The 25,886-nt window shown below is 37.7% G+C and overlaps 1 protein-coding gene across 1 annotated transcript; it reads right to left on the reverse strand.

The window, feature by feature from the left end:
• Positions 1-21,419: 21,419 nt before the first annotated feature.
• LOC122095984 (60S acidic ribosomal protein P0-like) lies at positions 21,420-22,502 on the reverse strand. The gene has a single exon (XM_042666346.1). It carries the CDS (start codon positions 22,430-22,432, stop codon positions 21,479-21,481), a length of 954 nt encoding a protein of 317 aa, XP_042522280.1. The 5' UTR covers positions 22,433-22,502; the 3' UTR covers positions 21,420-21,478.
• Positions 22,503-25,886: the final 3,384 nt, after the last annotated feature.

Below are 25,886 nucleotides of genomic sequence, written 5' to 3' on the forward strand. Positions count from 1 at the left end.
TTTCTTTCATGCATTTGTTTCTAACGCATTTATAAGATTATTTCTTTGTTGCTTTGTATGTCCCTCCCCTACAGTATAACCCCTGCTTTCACTGTATTTGATGTGGAGGGGAAGGGGAAAAACAAGTTGTTTAAATAAGGATACAGGTTGACCTGTTGCAACAATGAGAAGTACAAGTTGTCATGTCGAAAATGAACTTTACAACTTTGGGGGGGGAGGATTGGGTAGGGGGCAGGGAGAGGCTGGGAAGGGATGGGAAGGGGAAACAAAGGAGGAGGCTACAATGCTTGATAAGAAATGTACTCATTATCTTGCCCATGTAATTGTAACCCTTCTGTATAGTATTTTCACAATAAAAAAAAGAAAGAGGATCTAAGAAAAATCAGAAGTTAATCTTGGTCAAGTTAGGTATTTTATTTAAATGGCGACTCTGAAATTTGACTCTTGTAGCCTCTTTCTCACTCTCTTCCTTCACCTCTCAATCTTGGTAAATAGAGACCAATGCTGACTTTGTGTAAGTAGGTCCATGTGAGAATATCAGGTTTAAGTGAAAGGGACATTGATTTGCATTACTAGCTGTAACTTTCTGGGTCTTCAGGAGACTCAGAAGAACTATGTCCTAGGCTTTGCTAAAGCAGTTGGCATAGTCTGGTTGATTAACTTTCTGGCCCTAGTCACTCCAATGCATTATTGGAGCTCACATAAAAATGGGAATTTTAATTTCTTCCCTTGAGCTGAACATGTATGTCATGTGGTTTTTAAAGCAGAAAATTGCAGACAAAATAAATTATTTGACACTGATGTAGGGAAAAGTCTTGAATACCCATTTATCTCTGAGCTCTCCTCTCCACTCTCTCCATGACTCCTAACAAGTCATTACGTACAAAGACCAACAAAATCTAATCATCCACATTCTCCAATGGCAAGTGTCAAAAAAAAAAAAAAAAACAACTATTAACAAATAATGAAGTCTTTCTTGCACAGAAACTCAGAATTAAAGAAGCTGGAAGTGGAATTATTTGGAGCTCTTCACAAGGATCTCCACACCTATCTCATAAGTGAGAGTCCATGAAAGTTATGTGTGTTAAAGAGCAGAGAGATTTAGCTCCACTGGTCTTTTGACACAGACACAGATAGTAAGTCATCAGGAATGTCCCCTTCAATTATGAGAGGCAGCAATGCATATGTAAGCAAGTAAAAACAGATGCCAGCCCAGCCCTCAGGGGATTTTAGATTTCCCTTAGTACATTTAAAAGATGGATTCAATGTAATTTTCCCATAAAATGAGTATATGGGAAGTGATTTTTCCAAGAACACACAGTGAGAGTAGACAGAGAGTCTAACAACTAGACCAGATGTCACAGAACATCAAGTCTGTGTTCAACTCTTTCACTAACTGATGTGGCTCAGATGAATTCCCTCAATCTCTAATCCTTTCATGAAAAAGTAATGCTTCCTGTTTATTTTGAGGTTCATCTGCCTAAAAGTTTTAGCTGATTTTCTCATTCATCTTAAATTATACCACAGAAAAATTTAGAACTGTGTACAGAGTATCCTGATAATATAACATAAAGTATCCTACATAACATAAAGGGAAGGAAAATAATCAAGTTGAGATTACTATTGTACTAGTCCAAATGCCAGCACAGAGCATGAGATTGATTTATGTAATTGCTTAGAGCACAGATTGGGACATATTAGTGCATATTAGTGTTGCTTTTATCCATCAAGACAGTTTTCAATGGTAATTATCTATGGAATTCAGCATAAATTTCAGATGTTTTCTTAGCAGATATGTTTGCTAACAGCCCTGAGTACATCATAGCCTAAGCTATGATGGTTTACAAACCTTTGAAAATCATAGTCTATGGAGAAGCTAGAAATCTCAAGGTTTAGATACCTATAGAGAAAGTAGCTTCTAATATATCCACCCTCAGCCCATATATTGGTAAGTCAAGGCATTGCCAACTTGAGATGGATTGCTTTCCTAAAAGACATGGTATTGTCAAAAAGAAGAAATGTTAGCTTACCTCTGACAAATTTTCATCATGATTTCTCCAAATAATCAGATGCCTTACATTTTGCTGACATTAGTAGGCACTATCAAAATACTCTGTTTTTTCTTGTCCTGGAGCTTGAACTCCAGGCCTGGGCACTGTCCCCTGAGCTTAGATTAATCCATTGATGAATGCAGAGCATTCACCATCCATCCAAGCAGCCTCTCAAGGGCTGCATCCAATAGCTGGGACAATGAGCTTTTAAAACATGAGATTTTGAAGGAAATATTTTATATCCCAAATAACAAGGAATATTCAGCGTTGCTCATGTGGTGGGGGGGGGGGGGAGAGGAACAACTCTAGCATGCTCAGGTGTGTAAAAGTAAGAAATCTGCAATCACAAATTAAAATACCAGTAGCATCTAAATGACCAAACAACAACCATGTAACCTTCTAAAATTAAATCAAAACATAGAATTTTTTTGTGCCAGTACCATGAATTAGCTATTAAAAAAAGAAATTTGAGACATAAAAGAAATGAAAGAAAGAAAAGTATGGTGTCTGGAAGTGTATGTTAATTAAATTTTTTTGTTTTTGTTTTGTCACAGTGACAAATACTTGGGAGAAACAATTTAAAAAGAAGAAAAATATCGATGCCCCCTCCACCCTCCCACCCTGGCTGGCTAAGAATCTTGATCCTCAGATTTCAGCTTCCTAAATAACGGGGATTATGTTTATTTGTAACCAGTCCCTCACCAAAGTATAATTATTTTGGAATCAAAATATTTAGACTTGTATCCACATGACTAATGTTTAGAAACCATTTAGATTGATTTTCATTTTATAATTTCTACTATTGGGAGTCTATCTCTCTCTCTCTCTCTCTCTCTCTTTCTCTCTCACACACACACACACACACACACACACACAGTGTAGATACTGATACTGCTCAGGGGGGCCTGAGCACTGCTTTAGCTTTCTCTGCACAAGGCTTTTTGGTACTTAATTGAAGATAAGAGCCTCAAAGACTTTCTTGCTGCTCAGGGTAGCTTTGAACTTTGATCCTCAGATCTCAATCTTTAGAGTAGCTAGGGTTACAGGCACCAGCAAAGACTTCATTTCTCATATTTTAAACAAACAACAAAAATCTACCTTAATAACTCATAGAAATGATCCAGATGAGTTAGTTGGAAATGAACTGATGAGAGAATTGTAGTGATTTGTAATGTCTTCCATTTCATGTCATGTGTCAGCCAAAATTTAGCATTAATTACTAGCTAACAAATATTTAGTCACATTTTATTTTCATTACTTGGAATATTTTTCTCCCTGGGTTGCTACAATTTGGTAGCTAAATATAATAAACATCTGCTTACTGGGTTGAGAGTAAATAGTATTGAACATGTGTGTCACAGATACATAATTTTTTTTAAGTGCTGAAAGATTATTTTCTCATGGCAGCTCTGGGAAAGATAAAGAAGCAATGTAAGATCTGACTGTCACTTCCTTAATAGATATAGCATGTTTAATATTGGGTAATAAGATAGAATCTAGATGGGAAACAGCTTCACATATATATTTAAAAACAAACAATTTTTGAAAAGCTCAAATATGAGAGCTTTATTTGTAATATATGCATGGGTTTTCCCCACAAAATCTCCATTAATAATTTTGTTTCTTAGAGGTAATACCAAGGAAAGAGTTAATATGGTCACTTGCTTAGTATATTGTAATACTCATTCTGCATTAGGGAATTAAAATCTAAGAACTGTGTTTCCAAAGTGATGTGTGTGTGTGTGTGTGTGTGTGTGTGTGTGTGTTCATGAATGCTTGAATATTAGACCTTGAATTCAGGGGCCAGATTCTGTCCCTTAGCTTTTGCTCAAGGCTGGAATTCTATCATTTGAGTCACAGCTCCACTTCTGGCTTTTTGATGGTTAACTGAAGATAGACTCTCAGAAACTCTCCTGCCCAAGCTTGCTTCAAACTGCAATCTTTATATTTTAGCCTCCTGAATAGCTAGATTTACTGGCATTACCCATTCACACATGGCCTAAGTGATTTTTAACCCATTTTATTTGTTCATTATTATTTGAGTTTTCAGTAGCATTCAAAATAATTTCTTAGGTTTTTTTTCCTTCATACCTAGCAAAATACAAGTATTTTCTCTGTTAATTTGTGCTTAATATGATTCCCATCAGCAAGTATTTCTTTCATGGAGGAAAATCTATTCTCTTCTTTCTAGGAACATGGCTACTCAGCTAGATACAAGATTTTCCAGCCTGTCTGTGAATATATGTAGTCTATATGTGACTAAGTTCTCAGGAACATAATTGATGAGGAAACCACAGTTCCCTTAAAAAACAAATACTCGTCCTTTCTTTTCCCTTCTTTTCTTTGGGGATTATATACAACAACTCTGGAAATTTTGTATTAAGAGTGGTAAAGATGCCTCCTCTCTGCCCTAGACATGCAAGATATAAACATATATAATGACATTTTAAATATATAAGATGTCTTATAAAAGATATATACATATAAAAGATACATATATATATATTGACTATAGTATATTTTGTAGAATAGTTTGCAGAGGAGTATATAGTATGTTTCTTAGAGGAGTTTAGTTTCTAATTAAAATGAAGAGATTATTTTATGAAAACAGAAAATATCCATGTTTCATGGAAGATGAACAATGGGGAAGTCTATTGTGATAAAAATCAACTCTAGAAAGCAGGTTATCTTGCTTTTCCTCAATGTAAAGTTTCAAATACTTCCTCCTCTACTTTCATGTTCGTAGTGATTAATGAGCACCTTGTCTTTCTGGGACTGAATAACGTTTCCTTTATCTGGTTCATGACCTGATGAAGAACACACCTCCTATTGGGACTCTTTAAGTGGTTTTTTTAGCTTCAGAACCCCAAATAAACTACTGATTCCCTCTACACAAATTATAGGATCTTTTCAGAGCAAAAGCCTGATCACCCTCTACTGTAATTGTTATCCTACTGGGAAGAGCGCTCATTTCCACCTTAGGGGCTTCTAGCCAGCACATAGAACTATCTAGGTCAAACACTATAGAGTGTTGTGCAATTTTGGATGCTCTGAGAGAGGAAAAAGTTAAAAATGGATGCTAAGCACATGGCACATCATTAAACTGGTCTTAGGTTGGGTGTCAATACCCATCACAACTGGGATCTTGGCTGCATTTTAGATCAGTTGCTTTCTTACCAGAAAAAAGATTTGGAGAAAAGCAAGGGATATTGGAAACCTCACAGAATTCATGCTGAATTTGTATTATAATTTATTAAGTATTTCCATTGTGTACATTTTGGGTATCAACAGGGGACCAGAAATTTCTTCTCCCTGTTCCTCTCCTTAATGATTGGGCATATGACTTCAACTCTGAAAACCAGATGGAAGCATGTAGAATTCTAATCAGGTAGAAACGGCACAAATTCTAAGGGCCAATTACAGAGTATTCATTATCCATGGTGGCAGTGTGACCCAGAGACTCAGGGCCTAGATTATTGTATCTTAAGTAGGTAGTACCTGAGACTTGCTCCCTGATATTATTCTCTGCTGTTTTCCTAGGAAGTATTCAAATTTATACAAATTCTGTATAAATTTTGTGCATTTGCCAATATGCACTTTCTCCGCATCTTTTTTTCTGGTAAATAAGCAACTGATCTAAGATGCAGCCAAGATGCCAATTGTAATGGGTATTGACATCCAACATATGACCAGTTTGAAGTGCTCTGTGATTAGCTTCTCTTTTAAAATATTTTTTCTCTCACTCACACTCCTTTTTCTTCTTTGTGGTAGTAGGCCTGAAAACTAGGGTCTTCCACGTTCAAGGCAAAACTGCTCCATTCAGCTACATCTTCATTCCTTATTCATTTATTTATTTTTGAGACAGGGCCTCACTATGTAGTTATGCTGGCCTGAAACTCAATAATTTTCTTGCTTCAACCTCCTGAGTGCCATGATTACAAGGATTTACCATTATGCCAGACTGTTTTTTTTCTTAGCTCTGTGTGTGTGTGTGTGTGTGTGTGTGTGTGTGTGTGTGTGTGTGTGTGTGTGTGTGTGTGTGTGTGTGTGTGTGTGTCCTAGGGCTGGCCTGGTTGCTCTCTCTGAGCTTTTTTTTTAACTTCAGGACAATTCTGTGCTACTTGAGCCACAGCTTCACTGTCAGCTTTTTGGTGGTTACTTGGAGATAAACATCTCATAGACTTTCTTTTCCTGGGCTGACTCTGAACCGGAATCCTCAGATCTCAGGCTTCTTCCTGAGTAGCTAGGATTACATGCATGAGCCATGGGTGCTGGGCAAAAATATTTTTTTCCATGTACATTTTATTTGTTCACAGAGAATAAGCCAAAGAAACAGGGGAATAATGTAAGTGACATTTTTGCTTACACAGTGAGGAAATTTTCTTGTTTAGGAACAATAGAACAGTTTACAAAATACAGCAACAGGCTCTTCCTCATCTGAAACACATAAATAAGAAAATCAAGCTAGGTGTGATGACTCACATCTGTAATCCTAGCTACCCAGGTAATTGACCTCAGGAGGACCATAATTCCAGGTCAACCAGGCAGTAAAAAGTTAGTGAGACTCTCCATCTTCTGCGGGCATGGAGGTAGGGAAGAGAAAATAGTGGCACGTACCTGTCATCCCAACTACTCAGGAGCATTAAGAAACTGGAGAATCACAGTTCACAGCTAGCCCAAGAAAGAAAACCTTGCCTGAAAAATAACTAACACAAAAAGAGCTGTAGATGTGACTCAATTGGTAGAGCACCTGCCTAGCAAGTATGAGACCATAAGAGCCCAGTACTGAGAGGGGGTGTGGGGGAAGAGATTAAAATAAATGGTGAGTGCTAGTGCAAAAATATTTTAAATGAACAGGGAGGATTGGGTGGGGGGCTGAGGGGGGGGAGGATGGGAAGGGATGAGAAGGGGTAAAAAGGAGGAGGCTACAATGCTAGATAAGAAATGTACTCATTATCTTGCCCATGTAATTATAATCCCTCTGTACAGTATTTTCACAATAAAAAAAATTTAAACAAATATTTTAAATGGAATAAAAAAAGTCCTTTGCTCCAAACTAGTTTATCCTCAATAAACAAAGATTAAAGATAAGATAATTGATAAAGATTAAGATAATGAATTTATGCAGTTTCTGTTTGCTTAAAGTCCATGACATGAAAGGGAAACCTACCTCTCTCTCATGCTTATGTTTAACAACTCTTGCTTCTTCCATGCCTTAAGAGCTACCAGGATGCAGCTTAACTCTAACCATTGCTTCATCATTAAAATAGTACTCAGAGATTGGATGCTGCAAAGTCATGCCAGGTACTTTGCTATTATTCTTCACAAATTTCATAAACTATATCAAGTATTCTTATATTGCTATTTTTAGAAACAATATATCTGTCTTCTTGGGAATAAACACAGGGAATAAGATGTTCTTTTTTTTAATAAGCATAATGGCAATTTTAAAACATCCTCATCTTCCTGAGATCTATTGCTGTAAATCTTATTACTCTTACGTAGGTAAGGAATGGATATAACTTTTTTTTTTTTTTTTTTTTGGGTCCGGTCGTGGGGCCTGAACTCTGGGCCTGGCCGCTGTCCCTCAGCTCTTCAGCTCAAGGCTAGCACTCTACCACTTGAGCCACAGTGCCACTTCCGGCTTTTTTCTTTTTGCTTATGTGGTGCTGAGGAATCGAACTCAGGGCCTCATGCATGCAAGGCAAGCGCTCTACCATTGAGCCACCTTCCCAGCCCTGGATATAACTTTTTAAAATAACTTTAGGTGGATGATATGGAATCCAACAAGAATGCTAATAACTGGCTTTTTGCATCTTAGTATTAAAGAAGGCAAGTGACCTAATATCACACTGATCAATCAAGATTTTCCCTTTTACAAAACTTTTTATTTCAGTCTTGTAAGGCTTATTATTGTGCTTCTCTGAGAAAACATGCATAACCTTAAAAATGTAATCACTATTGATGGTTTGTTTCCAGAATCAACCTATACACAAACTACATGGGAGAGCTGTATGTGGCCCAAAATTAAATAGAACAGTGAAGAAAGTAACACAATTAAAGATAAAGGTCAGGGTTTTATTTTTAATTCTTTTTATTGTGAAAGTACTGTACAGAGTGGTTACAGTTACATGAGCAAGGTAATGAGTACATTTCTTATCAAGCATTGTTGCCTCCTCCTTTGTTTTTTCCCTACCATCCCTTCCCTCCCACCTCTACATGTACACTCCCCGCTCCTCCCGCCCCACCTAAATTGTAAAGTTTGTTTTTCAACATAGTGTCTTGTATATCTCATTGTTGCAATGGGTCAACCTGTATCCCTATTTAAACAATTTGTTTTTTCCCATCCCCCACCCAAATTATACCAACAAGTTTTGAGAACAGAAAATGAGAGTGTGAGGAGGAATGTCAGTAAAGACAATGCAATAAGAATCTATATTTATTGAATGGTACACAAGGGGACTGCTGAAAGTAGAAGTTTATCAAAGTCACAAAAGTTATCAAAAAAAATTAATAAAACACCAGTACAGAAAAGTGCTATGTACATTAAGCCAATAATACCCTCATGTATTATCAATTGATATGTTATAAAAATACGTGGAATAGATAAAATCTAATTTGCTTTTACTTTTCATTCCAATATGGCTTGGTAATAGACATTAATGTGCACATGTTCTGCTACATGTCAATATGCTAACATGAGACTATATGGAATATAATGTGTTGTATTTGTCTGTAACACAGCTATATTGAAATAATACAAATTGGCATTCTACTATTTACTGAACTTCCTTTTATATTTCTTTTTAAGTCTTCTATCTTTTTTTCTTTTTCAATTTAACTTCATTGTAAAGGTGATGTCCAGTTATATAAGTAAAGTAATGAGTACATTTAATGTCAAATAGTGTTACCTCCTCCCTCATTTTCTCCCACATTGCTTCCCCCTCAACTCCTTCCACCCCTCGCTACCAAGTTGTAAAGTTCTTTTCCAACACAGTGTCTTATGAGTATTGCTGTTGCATTGGTTCACCTTTGGTCCTGTGTCTGTCTTTTTTCTGTCTTGTCCTGTTCTTGCTGACATTGATAAGAAATGGATTATAAACTAATGCTGGTAGCTCACACCTGCAATCTTAGCTAATTCTGTAGGCTGAGATTCAGAGGATCTGAGTGTGAATCCAGCATAGGTAGAAAAGTCCATTTGACTAAATTTTTAGACTAGCTAGCAAACCCTGAGCCAAACACACACACACACACACACACACACACACACACACACACACACACATGGAGATATCAGAATTGCAGACTTCAAATTATATTACAGACCCAAAGTACATAAGACAGCTTGTTACTGGCACAAAAACAGAGTTGAAGATGAATAGATCAGACTAGCAATCCCAGAAATAAACACACACTTATACCATGTGATTTTTTTTACAAAGAAGCCAAAGCCAAAGAAGCCAAAAGTGATAGCCTCTGCCACAAATGGTATTGGGAAAACTAGATACCCACATGCTGAAGACTGAAATCGAATCTTTGTCTTTCATTATGTAGTACAGCAATTCAAAGTGGATCAAAGATCTCAATCTCAGACTTGGAACCTTAAAATTACTTCAAGGAAGAGTAAGGCAAATACTAGAATTTCTTTCTGAGTAGAATTCCAGGTGCTCAGCAAATAGGAAAGAGAATGAACAAATGGAACTATATTAACCCAAAACCCTTCTGTACAGTTAATTATTAGTCAAAAGACAGCTTACAGAATGGGAGAAGAACTTTACTCTCTTTCAGAGAGATCTAATTACCAGGATCTTCAAGGAGCTAAAAAAGAAATAAACCCTCTAAGAATTAAAAACCAAATCCATAAGTGGTCAACAAAAATGAAATAGACACTTCTCAGAAGATAAAGTAAAAACTATCCAATGAATGAATGGAGAAATGCTCAACATCCCTGGTCATAAGGAAGATGTAAATCAAAATGACATTAAGTTTTCATCTTACTATAATCTGAATGTCCATCATTAAAATAAAAAAAGACAAGTTCTAGTAAGACTATAAGGGTGCAAGGAACCATTTTACATGTTGGTGAGAGTGTAAATTACTATAATCACTATGAAGGGCTGTATGGCAATTTCTAGTGAAAAAAAAATTAGAAACAAAACTACCCTAAAATCTAGTAATTCTACTCTTGGGTATTTATCCAAAAGATTCCAAAAGTCAACCTACAATAAAACCACCTGCATACCCATATTCAGTTATGGAACTAGCCCAAATGCCCAATGAATAAGTGAGGAAAATGTGTATTACATTATGATATATATCACAATGATATTATAATATCATAACATATCATGTAACTAAATTATTCATTCATCAGGAAGAAAAATGTGGTATTTGCAGGGAAATGATGGCTCTACACAAAAACATATTTAGTGAAGTAAATATACATATGTGGAAGTTAAATCCAAAATAAAAACACATATAAAAACATATACAAAATCCCTGTTTTCACTGTATTTGATTCCAGTGCCCTGCATCTTGTATATACACTTTTCTAATTTGGGGAAGGTAAGGGGAATAACAAAATGCTGGAATAATGATACAGGTTGACTCATTGTAACAATGAGATGTTCAAGACACTATGTTGGAAATGAACGTTACAACTTTGGGAGGTGAGAGAGGACTTGAGGAGGTGGGGCGGAAGGGATAGTAGAGGAAAAGCAAAGGAGGGGGTAACAATGCTTGATAGGAAATATATTCGTAACCTTACGTAACCCTCTGTACTGTATCTTTACAATAAAAATATATTTTAAAAAACACATACAAGGGCTATATGTATACATACACAATCTAATTGACTAAACTATGGAATACTCAGGAATGAGACTCCACAGAGTAATCTTTCTGAATGTTTAATAACCAATTTACAAAATGAATACTAAGAAGCTGAAACATGTTTAGTTTCTGGGAGTTGGGTTCAAAGAGGGGGTAGATGTGATAAAGAGGAATGGCAGGTAAATGTACAATATTCAATGCACATATGTGAAAGTGGAACTAGAAAACTTGAAGAGATGGGTGGAGATAGATGGGGATTGGGGAAAATGATAGAAGTAATGACATTGATCAAAATACACTCTGTACATGAATAGATATGTTAAACTAAACTCTCTTTGCTCAACTACTGGTAATAAAAATGTTTAAAAATGGGGCTGGGAAGATGGCTCAGTGGTAGAGCACTTGCCTTGCATGCATGAGGCCCTGGGTTCAATTCCTCAGCACCACTTAAGAAAAAAAAAGCCGGAAGTGGCGCTGTGGCTCAAGTGGTAGAGTGCTAGCCTTGAGCTGAAGAGCTGAGGGACAGAGCCCAGGCTCAGAGTTCAGGCCCCACTACCAGACCCCCAAAAAAATGTTTCAAAATGAAAATTATAGCATAAAACAGAGCTAGAAATGTGGCTCACATGTTAAAAGTACTAGTCAAGCAAGCAAAAGACTCTGAGTCTATACCCAGTCCTCATGTATCGAGGATAGCTGAGAATAGACTCTTGAGGAATACTGAAACCCTGGTGTTTTTGTTTCTGTTTTTGTCTATTTGTGTCCTTATCTTGTTGCTAACTCCTTCCCGTTACTATAGTATGACTTCAAAGAAATCCACCTGTGTATAGTTGTTTAACTACCCATATTCATTTCCAGTTGCATAAAGTTATCTTTGATATCTTTGGCTCTTCTATGACATTGTTTAAACCAATAACTGCTGAACCTTAAACTTCCTCTTTTTAGTTCTCTTCTTTCTCTTATCTACTCTTGTTTGCTCCTAAAGGTTGATGATATGTGTAGAGTGCACATATATATACACACACACACAGGTGGATGTATAAAATGAGTAACTGATATATACATTTCCCATATTCCCTTGTATTCAAAAATTCATTATTTATCATGAATATTATTCTCCATTTTATCATTTCCAGCCTTGTAACAGTACTGCTAAATAATCAGGATGGGTTTCTTCATAGCAAGAGACATTGTAGTAGAGTTCTAAAAAGTATTACCAATTTCACCTTATAATGAAATTAACCCTGTAATGGCTCACCCTGTAATGCTAGCTACTCAGGAGACTGAGATCTAAGGATTGCAGTTCAAAGACAGCCCAAGCAGAAAGTCCATGAGACCCTTGTCTCTAATAAATCACAGAAAGCTGGAAGTAGAACTGTGGCTCAAGTAGTAGAGTGATAGCTTTGAGCACAAAAGTTCAAGGACAGTGCCCAGGCCCAGAGTTCAAGCCCCAGAACCAGAAAAAAACATTAGGTTCTGAACTTCTTTGAATGTTGTGAATGTCAGAATACTGTGCACAAAAGTAGGAGAGTGGTCCCTAAAGTGAGGAAATCTCTTGTAAAATAAAGTATTGAGCATGGCCAGTTGCCAGTGGCTCACACCTGTTATCCTACCTACTCAAGAGACTGAGATCTGAGGATGATGATTCAAAGCCACTGTAGGTAAAGAAGTCCATGAGACTCTTATCTACAATTAAACCTAAAAAGCTGGAAGTGTAGCTGTGACTTTAAGTGCTAAAAGGCTAGCCTTGAGCAAAAAAACTTCAAGGATAACACCAGACCAATTCCCAGTACTAGCACAATTTTTGCCTTATAGTACACATTTTCAAGTAATCTACTAATGGTGCCTCTTTATATTTGTTAAAGATGGTTATATTTCAACAAAAATAGAGACATTATAAAAATATAATTAAGAAATAAAAGTGTAGATCAATGGTAAAATGAGATTAGAATGGAAAAATGTAAGGTGATCCATCTGGCAGAGACAAGTTGTAGATACAGATATTTCATGAAAAGGAGAGTCTTAGCAAAATACTTTAAAATGGATTTTATATGTAATCACTTGACAGTGTGTTGAGAGGTTCTTATGTCAGCTTTCAATGAAGTATGTTAAAATCAAGATACAATGGATAGCTCTGGACACCATATTGTAAAATATAGCTTTTTTGTGTTCATGTATAATTGCTGAGATTGTACAGTAATAGAACAAAGATGAACCAAGCAACATCTGATTGACTTCAGGGATGGTTTTAAGTTGTACAATCCTAAAAGGCAGAATACTTAGTATTTCAAAGTGTGTAGATTAGGCATTTCAATACTTTTTAATCATGACAGTATCTGAGATGCCACTTTCATTGGGAGATCAGGAAGATCTGCCAGAATATTTCCTTAAACGAAGATAAAACTCACTCAAATTCTTGCCATTTTAGCTCTCAGTCTTCAAAATCAGACCATGATGCTCTTACACATTTGAAAAATATACGAAGACAGGCAAGGAAATAAATGGAAGAAATTTTTTTCAAAGAAAAAGAGTAAGCAGCATTTACATACTTGAAAGAAAAGATTAATCAGTGTACCGTTAGCTCCTGGATGGTGAGCAGACTCCGCCCTCCTCGCAGCCAAGTCTCCGCCCAGTACTTGCGTTACCTAGGCAACTGGCACACCTGGAAGAGGTAGCATCTGCATCTGTTGAGGTCACATCTAGATCTGATGTGGCCACACCTTTCTTCCACCTGGTCCCACCTCCTCTTACCTGATCCCACCTCCCTTTACCTAGCCACACTTTTCCCCACCCCTACCCTAGATCAAGCATAGCCCAGGGACAGATGCTCTCTTTGCTAGCCGCCTGGAGTGCCAACCTGGAATGGTGCCAGCCGGTCCACTGAGTAAACCTACCCCTTACCTGAATACCACGTGCGTGGTGCTGTTCTTATTCGGCAGCCTCTTTAAAAAAACCTAACAATCCCATAAGAAAAGAGCCAAAACTAAAGAGAATCTGATATTTGAGAATAGCATTGGGCCCAGAGGGATCCAGTGATGTGTACTCTAAGACATTGTCCACGCAGTCATCAAGATACAATTGTCTCTGAGAGTATGGGCCATGTGTATAGATATCTATATACACACATAAGAACCATTCATGAGAATCTAGAAAAATACCAAACCCGCATCAGCACAGCCTTAAAATTATTTCTCCATAATAGATTCTAAAATTCAAACTAGCTGTGAAAATATCTGATTTCTCAAACTTCCCATTGACATGAAGATAATATCAGAAAAGAAAAAAGTAAAGTCATACTAAAACCACTCATAAGCGAATACCTCTTATAATAACATCTAACTGGCCTGTATCATTTATAGAGTTGTAGTGTGATGGGTGACAGCCTTTTCATCTTATCAGTAATATCTCCTTACCCCTCTGGATCCTAAGTAAAGGTTTTAGTTACATATCAGAAATGACTTACAGAGTGTTCAGCCTAGTACCTATTGTGGACATGTAAAGTTCAATGTATTTTACAGAGATGGTAAAAATTTGGTGATTAATTTCCGTTGTTGGTTTAGAAAGATTGGTTCAAAGTAGATGTAAATTGCCCAGGACTATTAGACGTCACAGATGTAACAACCTGACAGTCTAAAGGAAAAGTGATTAAATAAATTAGACTATATAATGTTCATTGAGTCTTTGATTCACATATCCAACCAATGCAATCAGGATGAATCTAAAGGTTTTAAAGAGATGGACATTTTATCCTTAGCTTCCACTAGAAACTCAAAAACAACCAAGTGGTTTCCCCAAAGTTACAGTGTAGAGAATGTTCTCACCTTATCTCTGGGCCACATTCCCTCATCTCAATACCCTACTGCTTCCTCCACAACCTCCCCTCCTCCCCCCAAAAAAGTAAATATGTCATTTCTGCACCATGGGAAGCCTGTGGTTCTAAACTACCATCAATACTTCATCTCTGGCCCACAGGGTCCTGCCAGACCATGCTCTCATAAAAAGCCATTACAGCCCAGAACCAGAGAATTTGGCCTCTGGTTTTGAGCCTCTTTCTTTGTCCAATGTGAACATGAGCAAGTTTTCCACATTGAGGTTTAATGTTGACTATGTTCAGGAAGTCACTACCAAAATATTCCCAAATGGGATGAATCAGAAGGGGAATAATCCTGACGTAAGACTTTGTTCTTCTCGGAAGAAATGTGACCATCAATATTTTTAATCCAATAAACACCACCCCCCCAGTGAATATTTAATGTATGCCAGATCACATCCTAGTGAAACTCATATATACCAGGCTGTCACCAGCCTGTGGTCACAACTTCGGGCATGGAACTGTGAAGCTCACCCAGCATGCCCTGGGGATAACTTTAAAATGTCAGTCCTGATTCCTGGTTCTCCTTCCCCTGGCTCTGCCAGGAAGCCTCCAGGAGAGCCACGCAGTATCCACAATGCTCTGTAGTCTGCTCTGGGTTGGTTACTCACATTGGTACTGCTGTTTGCCTTCTCTAGAAGTTGGACCTGACTCTGCATCCCATTTAGAATGGCATCCTAACACACTTGAAAAAGGACTTTGACCTTTGTTGTTGCTTCCAAGGCCCCAGTGAGTCTGACCCCAGCCTCAGATCTGACATCTCCTATGCAGCCCCCCTCCCAACTTCTCTTCACTCACAAGTGGTACATTGCACAGAAGTTTCTTGAACTGGGGGTTTCTCCCACCTGACACATTCTTTCCCCAGGAATTCCTTCAGCTAAATAAATTCCTCCAATTCTGGCTCAAATGAAGGAGCTCCCTCATGCTCCCTGGTGGTCTCGTTTCTAGGATTCAGCTTTTTTACTAATTCAGTCAGTAGCTCTACTTCCTCAGAACAAAATGATATAAAGTTTCACTTCTCAAGGTAAATATACTCTGGAAATCTCTATGACACTACCTACATAACACTGTACTACATTGTAGTATACAGCTAAAAATCTTACTATAAGGAAATAAATCTTTAAATAAAAAAATTAGCTAGCCAATACTGTTATATGGCCCTATTCTATTTTGCTTTCACATCTATCACCCTTTAATAGAGCATCTCTGGGAGAATTCTAATGCTAACCTCACAGGAACTTTAAGTTTTCAGTAGACATCCTTACATAAGACAAATTAAATTAACCTTAATGTTAAATAAGGTTAAATTAATGATGAAATTAACCTTAATGTTTGAGTTTATTTTATCTAATATGCATAAAATATTATCACTTCAATGTAAATCATTGTAAAAGTTATGCTATTTTACATTCTTACTCATTCTTTGAAATCCAGGTGTGGTTTATGGTGACGATAAACTTTTCATACAAAATACTTGATCTGTAATCAGATTTTACAAAATTTACAATTGAAAAAAAATGATTCACATCCCATTTATTCTAAACACACTTAAGATTTTTTCCACTAACTCAATTGTGTATCAGTTATCAGTGACCTTTATTCATAGTACCAAGAACAATGATTAAGCACAATGCTGAAGAAATATTTACCAACTGACTTCGTGAATCTACAGCCCATGTTTCTCAGTCAGCTCAGCTCTGTGGCTAAAGGCACAGAAAATAGAGTCAACTGTATGGTTTTTCAATCAGCATTGCCACTGATAAGCTTGAGGTGGCAACTTCCTTAGCCTAAGTTGTCCATTTCCTCCACTGCCCATGAAATGAACATCACCAGTCCCACTCAATGTAAAAATTGAATAAGTAAACCCTTCTACAATGCTTGGAACAAGGCCTTTGCATTAGAAGTATAGTGAGTTCAAATAAAGTACACAATAATCTAAGCTCTTGGGATATTCTAGAATTGCTCAGAAACATTCTCTTGTATGATATTTGGGCTGTTGCCCTGCCTGATCAATATCCATGCATTCACTCTATAGCCCTGGGAATTCAGCCTGAGCTGCTGTCAACATTGCATTTACTGTCCACAATGATGCTAGAAGTCCTTCCTCATCATATACCTGGCCTGGACTGAATGTCTACTTGTGATCCTGGTTCCCATGCCCATCCTGACTCCACCACAAGTGGAAAGGGAAATGGGTTCCATCCTCTCAGTGATGAGTCATTTCAGAAGGCTCTAGGTGATTGCCACTTGCCAAATTGTGCTTTCAGATTCACAGACATTCAGCAGCACACATGCCTGTCAGGCAATTGAGTCAAGCTAGGTTTATGTCACAACCACAGACATTGCCTGGAGCTATTTCTTCTAGCTACTGCTCATGGTCTTTGTCAAGCTAGCTCACCAGGCTGTATTTTCTCACTATGAATCTTCTCTTCCACATCCAAAAGTTTCGCTTGATTTCTCACTCCTAAGCACCCACGTTTGTACAGCACTGATTATCAGTGGTTGACATCACCTACCCCATTTCATGGGAGGAAGGTCTCTGCAGTAATGGCAAGGTCAGAGATTATTGTTTGTTTGGGATTTTTTTTAGTGTTTTTCAAAAGACAAAATAGCATTATCAACATCAGTCTTAAAAAGGAAAAGATTGATAGTTGAAGAAAATTATACAGAAGTGGGAAAAATATATGAAGTTAACATACTGGTTTTAATATTAATATATATTAAAATTCTAGCATCTTTTAATTTCCTTGTAATTTTTTAGCATACTTTTTTATTGTCTTTACAATACAGAGGGTTTACAGTTACATGAGTAAGGCAATGAGTCCATTTCCTATCGAGCATTGTTACCTGATTCATTGTTTTTCCCCTACAATCACTTCCCTTCCCACCTTCCCAATTCTTCCCCCACCCAAAGTTGTAAAGTTCATTTTCAACATAGTGTCTTGTATATCTCATTGTTACAATGGGTCAACATGTCCTTATTTCAGCATTTTGTTATTTCCCATCCCCTCCCCACATTAGTTAATGCATAAACAAAATGCAGGGCACCGGAATCGAATACAGTGAAAACAGGGGTTATATATGAGGGAAGAACATACCAAAGAAACAAAAAAAATCATATAGTACATTATAAAGACATTAAAAACAACAGCAAGAAATATAAAACCTCTTGTGTCCCTATCATGGGGTTCATTTCGCTTAGCATCATCTTGTATGCTCATATGAACATAGCTTTAGACCATTTCTGCTTGTCCTAGACATATATTAGTTATTGCAAATAAAGGAAACCATGGTACCTATGTTTCTTTGTGCCTGGCTTACTTCACTTAAAATAATTTTTTCCAAGTCTTTCCATTTCTTAACAAATGGCACAGTAGCTTTCTTTCTGATGGAGGCATAGATTCTATTATATATATATATAAAACATTTTCTTGATCTGTTCATCTACTGAGGGGCATCTGGGTTGGTTCCTTATCTTAGCTATGGTAAATAATGCTGCAATAAACATAGTTGTGCTGGTAGCTTTAGTATGGCCTTGTTTGTGATTGTTTGGGTAAATGCCCAGAAGTGGGATTGCTGGGTCATAGGAGAGCTCTATGTGGAGTCTTTTGAGGAACCTCCACACTGCTTTCCAAAGTGGTTGAACAAGTTTACACTCCCACCAACAATGCAATAGGGCTCTCTTTTGGCCATATCCCCTCCAATATTTGTTGTTGTTAGATTTTTTTATTATACCCATTCTAATTGGGGTGAGGTGGAATCTCAATGTTGCTTTGATTTGCATTTCTTTTATGGCTTGAGAAGTTGAGCATTTCTTCATGTGTCTATTGGCCATTCTTATCTCCTCTTCAGAGAACTCTTCCTTAAGTCTTTATTAAGCGGTTGTTTCTTTAAGGATGTGTTGTTGGAAGTCTTTGATCCATTTGGAGTTGACTCTGGTGTAGGGTGATAGATAAGGATCTAGCTTAATTTTCTACAGGTATTGAACCAATTTTGCCAGCACCATTTATGAACAGGCTTTCTTTCTTCCATTCTATTTCTTTAGATCCCTTGTGAAAGATTAGGTGGCTATAGGTCTGTGGGTTCATTTCTGGGTCTTCAGTTCTATTCCATTGGTCCTCAGGTCTGTTCTTGTACAAGTACCAAGCTGTTTTGATTACTATGGCTTTGGAGTAGAGTTTGAAGTTTGGTATTGATATTCCTCCAGCACTGTTCTTTCTGCTAAGGATTGTTTTTGCTATTCGGGGTCTTTTATTGAATTTTGGGGTTGCTTCTTTTATTTCATTCAAGAATGAAGTTAAAATATTGATAGGTATCACATTAAATTTGTAGATAGCCTTTGACAGTATTGCCATTTTCATGATGTTAGTCTTCACAGTCCAGGAGCATGGGAGGTGTTTCCACTTCCTTAGTTCTGCTTTAATTTCCTTTTCCAGGTTTTTTAAGTTTTTATCATAGAAGTCCTTCACTTTTTTAGTTAACTCCTATGTATTTTATTTTTTGTGGGACTATTACAAAAGGAGTTGCTTTCCTGATTTCAGCCACGCTCTTCTCATTGTTGGCATACAGAAAAGCCCTTGATATTTGAGGGTTAATTTATACCCTACTATTTTGCCACAGTTTCAGATCAGCTCAAGTAATTTGAGTAAAATGGTGTTCTTTAAATACAAGATCATGTCATCTGTAATCATGTCATCCCAATTTGGATCCCCTTAATGTTTGCCTCTTGTCTTATTGCAGTAGCTAGGCATTCTAATATTCAATTGAAGAGAAGCGGAGAGAGTGGACATCCTTGTCTCATTCCTGAATTTGGAGGAATTGGCTTTAACTTTTCACCATTAAGTATAATGCGGGCTGTAAGTTTGTCATACATAGCCTTTATTATATTGAGGAATGTTTCATTGATTCCTAGTTTTTCCAGAGCCTTCATCAGAAAGTGGTATTGGATCTTGTCAAAAGCATTTCTGCATTTATTGAGATAATCATGTGTTCTTGTCTTTGCTCTTGCTGATGTGATGAATTATATTAATTGATTTGTGCATATTGAACCAGCTTTGCATCCCTGAAATGAATCCTGTTTGATCATGGTGAGTGTTTTTTTGATGTGTTGTTGAAGTCGATTGGTCAAAATCTTGTTGGAAGTTTTGCATCAATGTTCATCAAAGAAATGGGTCTATAGTTCTCTTTCTTTGATGAGTCCCTGCCTGGTTTTGTCATGACAGTTATGATGGCTTCATAGAAAAAGTTTGGTAGTGAGCCTTTACTTTCAATTTCATTGAAGAGTTGGAGGAGTATTCATGTGAGTTCTGCTTTGAAGGCCTTGTAGAATTCAGCTGTAAATCTATCCGGTCCTAGTCTTTTCTTGGATGGGAGGTCTCTTATTGCTGTTTCTATTTCAATGCTTGATATGGATCTGTTAAGTTGATTTAAATCATCTTGGTTTAGTTTTGTTTGGCATGTTGATATTTGCTAGAAAATCATCCATTTCTTCTAGATTCTCAAACTTATTGGCATAAAGGTTTGAGAAGTATTCCCTTATAATGTTATATTGGTTGTTTCTGTGGTGATGTTTCCATTCTCATCTCTGAGTTTGTTTATATGAGTGTTTTCTTTTTCTAATAAGATTTGCTAAGGGTCCATCAATTTTGTTATTTTTTTCGAATAACCTACTTTTTGTTTTGTTGATTCTTTCTAAGGTTTTTTTTTTTGATTCTAATTCATTTAATTCTGATTTAATTTTAATTATTTGTTTCTGTCTGCTGGATTGAGGTTTAGCTTGTTGCTCTTTTTCAAGGAGCTGCAGGTGGCTTGTTAAATTGTTGGTTTCAGATCTCTCCAATTTGTTGATGTAGGAACTCAGAGCTATAAACTTGCCTCAGAGTACTGCTTTTGCTGTGTCCCAGAGGAACTGGTAATTTGTGTGTTCATTTTTGATAAATATCATGAACATTTGAATTTCCTTTCTAATTTCTTCCATGTTGCTCAACAGTGTGTTATTCAGCCTCGATGTGTTATAGGATTTTCTTTGGTGGCTTTTAGTGTTGAGTTCTAATTTTATTCCCTTTTAGATTGAGAGACTGCAGGGCATAACTTCAATGTGTCTGAATTTAGAAAATTTGCTTTGTGACTTAAAATGTAGTCTGTTTTGGAGAATGTTCTGTGTGCTGCTGAGATGAACATGTATTCTGATGCTGTTGGGTGAAATATATGATACGTCTGTTAATTCTAGTTGGTCAATGCAGTTTTTTAGATCTGTGGTTTCTTTGTTGAGTTTTTGCTGGGTTGATTTATTCAGTGGGATAGTGTTGTGTTAAAATCCACAACAATTAATATCTTTGGATCTGTGTGTTATTTTAGGGAAAGAAGTGTTTCTTGGATAAATTTGAGTGCTTTGTTATTTGGTGAGTAGATATTTAGAATTGTACTATCCTCCTGAAAGAGACATCCCTTAATTAGTATCTAATGATCTTCTTTCTCTCTTCTCACTAATTTTAACTTGAAGTCTATTGTATCTGATATTGAGATTGCAACTCCACCTGTTTATGGGGAGCCATTTGCTTGGTAGATTTTGTTCCAGCCTTTCACTTTCAGAATATGTTTGTTTTTGTGGGCAAGGTATGTCTCTTGAAGGCAGCAGATAGAAGAATCTTTTTTTTTTTTTTTAAGAGAAAGTAGTAAGCCTTTATTTTGTTTTGCAAATAAATCTGAGTTGACTGCTTCTGGGAAATTAGTCAAAAAGACCAAATCCCATATCCTCATCTGATTCCTCCAACTCTTCCTTGGCTTCAGCCTTGGCTGGGGCTGCGGCAGCAGCAGGAGCAGCAGTGGTGGTGGCAGCCACAGGAGCAGCAGCCACAAAGGCAGATGGATCAGCCAAGAAGGCCTTGACCTTTTCAGCAAGTGGGAAAGTGTAGTCAGTCTCCACAGACAAAGCCAGGACCCGCTTGTACCCATTGATGATAGAATGAGGCACGGAGGCCACAGTTGGGTAACCGATCTGCAGACAGACACTGGCTACGTTGCGCACACCCTCCAGGAAGCGAGAATGCAGAGCATCCTCAGTGATGTCAAGCACTTCAGGGTTGTAGATGCTGCCATTGTCAAACACCTGCTGGATGATCAGCCCAAAGGAGAAGGGAGAGATGTTCAGCATGTTCAGCAGTGTGGCTTCACTGGCTCCCACTTTGTCTCCGGTCTTTATCAGCTGCACATCACTCAGAATTTCAATGGTGCCCCTGGAGATCTTGGTGGTGATGCCCAGAGCCTGGAAGAAGGAAGTCTTCTCGGGCCCCAGACCAGTGTTTTGAGCTGGCACAGTGACTTCACATGGGGCAATGGCACCAGCACGGGCAGCAGCAGGTACTTTATTGGCCAGCAGCATGTCCCTGATCTCAGTAAGGTCCTCCTTGGTGAACACAAAGCCCACATTCCCGCGGATATGAGGCAGCAGTTTCTCCAGAGCTGGGTTGTTTTCCAGGTGCCCTCGGATGGCCTTGCGCATCATGGTGTTCTTGCCCATCAGCACCACAGCCTTCCCTCGGAGGGACATGCGGATTTGCTGCATCTGCTTGGACCCCACATTGTCTGCTCCCACAATGAAGCATTTTGGATAATCATCCAGAAGTTGGATGATCTTAAGGAAGTAGTTGGACTTCCAGGTCGCCCTGTCTTCCCTGGGCATCACGACGGTGCGTCAGGGATTGCCACGTAGGGTTTAAAGACGAGGTCACTCTCACGAGGACGCCTGGCGAAAGAAGAGATAGAAGAATCTTGCTTTTTAATTTAAGTAGACAGTCAATGTTGCTTAATTGGAGAGTTATGTCCATTGATATTAACAGTTAGTACAGAGGTGTTTGGTAGTTCCTGCCATGTTATCCACCTTCTAATAAGTTTTTTTATTGTGAAAATACCATACAGAAGGGTTACAATTACATGAGCAAGGAAATGAGTACATTTCTTATCAAGCATTGTTGCCTCCTCCTTTGTTTCCCCTTACCATCCCTGCCCTCCCCCCCATCTCGCCCCACCAAAGTTGTGAAGTTCATTTTTTTGGGGGGGGGGGGGTCTGGTCGTGGGGCCTGAACTCTGGGCCTGAGCGCTGTCCCTCAGTTCTTCAGCTCAAGGATAGCGCTCTACCACTTGAGCCACAGCGCCACTTCCGGCTTTTTTCTTTTTGCTTATGTGGTGCTGAGGAATCGAACCCAGGGCCTCAGGCATGCAAGGCAAGCGCTCGACCACTGAACCAACTTCCAAGCCCTAAATTTCATTTTTTTGACATAATATCTTATACATCTCATTGTTGCAATGGGTCTACCTGTATCCCTGTTTAAACAATTTGTTTTTTTCCCTTCCCCTCCACAAATTATACCAACATTAAATACAGTGAAAACTGGGTTATACCATGGGGGAGGGACATACAAAGTAACAAAGAAATCATCTTATAAATATGTTAGAAACAATAGCAAGGGAAAAAAAAACAATTTGAGTCCTTATCTTGGGGTTCATTTTGCCTAACATCAATTTGTCTGACTGTTTCTACTTGTCCTAGACATATACTAGTTATTGCAAATAAGGGAAACCATGGGACCTATGTTTCTTTGGGTCTGCCGTACTTCACTTAATATAAATTTTTCCAAGTCTTTCCATTTCCTAACAAATGGGGCAATGTCATTCTTTCTGATGGAGGCATAGAATTCCATTGTGTATATATACCACATTTTCTTAATCCATTCACCTACTGAGGGGCATCTGGGTTGGTTCCATATCTTAGCTATGGTAAATAATGCTGCAATAAACATAGTTGTGCTGACAGCTTTAGTATGGTCTTGTTTGTGATCATTCGGGTAAATGCCCAAAAGTGGGATAGTTGAGTAATAGGGAAGCTCTACGTGGAGTCTTTTGAGGAACCTCCATACTACTTTCCAAAGTGGTTGAACAAGTTTACACTCCCACCAACAATGAAGTAAGGTTCCTTTCTGTCCACATCTCCTCCAACATCTGTTGTTATTAGTGTTCTTGATTTTTGCCATTCTAACTGGGGTGAGGTGGTATCTCAGTGTTGTTTTGATTTGCATTTCTTTTATGGGGCTGTGCCAACTGGGTTCTTCCTCATTTTTTGTATATTCATCGTCATAAAGAATTCATCACACATCCTGATATATAGTGAATATTCAATAAGTATTTGTGAACTGAGGAATGGATGATGGGTTTGGTGTTCCTTAGGTCCCATGTAAATCAACTGGATGAGGTTAGAAGAGGGGCCATATTCTGCCCTCCTGTTGATATGTGTCATGAATGTTATAGTAATAAGCAGGATAAAGGCCTTGACCTTGACTAAATTCCAATAGTTTTAGATGACAGAAGTTTGTAGATTGTAATAATGTGTAGAGGCTCAGAGAGACAAACTAACAGTGCTTACGAAGGCAAAACAAGGAAGAATTATAGAAAATTGGGGTCAATTCCTAATACAAGGAGTCATTAATTCAGTAACCTAGAACAAGTTTCACTCTACCTCTATTTGTGAAAATGAAGTTTATTTTTAGGATTCATTCTCTCCTCTCTCCCAGCTGTCTGGTCATTTCACCTTTCTTGAGTTTAATAATGAACAAGCTAGTTTTGAAAGACACAAATCAAAACTATTATTCTCTCCAGTAAGAACTATTACTCTGTTCTTGTATCCTCAAAAAAACAAAACTCACATGTAGTATTTTCTCAGGAGTTGCCTTTAATTAACTCACTATTTTTTTTAAGAGATATTTAGTGAGATTTCCAAATCTCACTATTGTTTTTAAGTAGGAATTGTTCTAAAAAATAATACCATGTATCTGTTTGAAAACAATTCACTCTGTAAATATTTGGTCTATTACAGAAATTTATTTCCATAATTGTAAGAATATCAACATTTAAAATTGTTTTCATGCTTAATTTTTGTACTATTAGCAAAAAAAGAAAAAATTCACTGGAAAGAGGTAGATGTTATTTGACTAGGCCATGCTTCCATTTGTGTGAGTGATATTTTTGTTCTCTGGCAGAAAAAAAAGAGCTAGTAAAATTTGTTTAAAACAAAAACACACAGAATACCAAACAAGAAACATATGTTCCTGTCTTATCAGGGTCTGATATGATCAAGCTGACAATGTCCTCTCAGACTTCGTGGATGCAAACCTCAAGTTTCCTATCATAGCTATGATGTGATCTTCACTACCCTACTCAATTTGCTCTTTGCTGCAAGCAACTGGTTTCCCATTAGCCTATTAAGGGTTTCATTGTGGTTCCTCTATAAGTTAACTTGAAAACTCACTCCAGTACCTCAGATTATGACCTTATTTGAAAGTAGAGATGTTTGGGATGTCATTAGTTAAAGTTAGATCCTATTGGAAAGGGGTCAGCCCCTACTCCAATTTTGTTAGTCTCCTTTTAGAACGAAGACACAGACAGAGAAGAAAGAGTGTGTAACAACAGTGACCTGTAGTAATAAGCCCACAACACAAGGATTGTCAAGGATTGCTAAGGGTTGCTAGCAAGTCACCAGCAGCTAGGAACAGGTGAAGACACATTCTCCAGAGTGTCGCCCGAGACAGCACAGCCTTGCTATATCCTTTCAGACTTCCATCCTTCATAACTCTGAGACAGTATATTTCTACTTCTTTAAGCCTCTTAGTTGTGGTACTTGCTTGACTCAGTCTGAGAAAAGTAACACTCCATTGCAAAGGGGCATATTGTATTTATAAGCTGCTTTGTTGAAGGGCACCTCTTTTGTTCTGCTACTTAAAGAAAATGAAAATATTTTTTAAACTTAACACTTTTCTCCTCCATCTTATAATATCAGTCTTCTTTTCAACTTATCAGTGCTCACTATAATTGACAGGCAGTGAGAAAATGAAAGTGTTGAAATCATAAAAGAATACTTGTGTGACACTTCCTGTTCCAAGGAATGCACTGTCCCTGCCTCAATTAAGGCTAAGCCCATCCCCACACTGCACACTGGGCTACACCTGCTTAGCTACTCAAGGATGTTGCTGTCATACTTGGATCCATTTGCACCTAGATCACCAAAATATTCTTCCCAACGGCACTATTTTATCAGCAAATAGACATCATTGTTAAGAACAAGAGGGAGAAAGAAAACAAGGAGG

Source organism: Dipodomys spectabilis, unplaced genomic scaffold (genome assembly GCF_019054845.1).
Source record: "Dipodomys spectabilis isolate Male_0828 unplaced genomic scaffold, ASM1905484v1 ptg000015l, whole genome shotgun sequence".
In the NCBI taxonomy this organism is placed as follows: Eukaryota; Metazoa; Chordata; class Mammalia; order Rodentia; family Heteromyidae; genus Dipodomys; species Dipodomys spectabilis.

Coding starts and splice junctions, on each gene's coding strand:
- LOC122095984 (XM_042666346.1), bottom strand. CDS start 22,432: ATGCCCAGGGAAGACAGGGCGACCTGGAAGTCCAACTACTTCCTTAAG.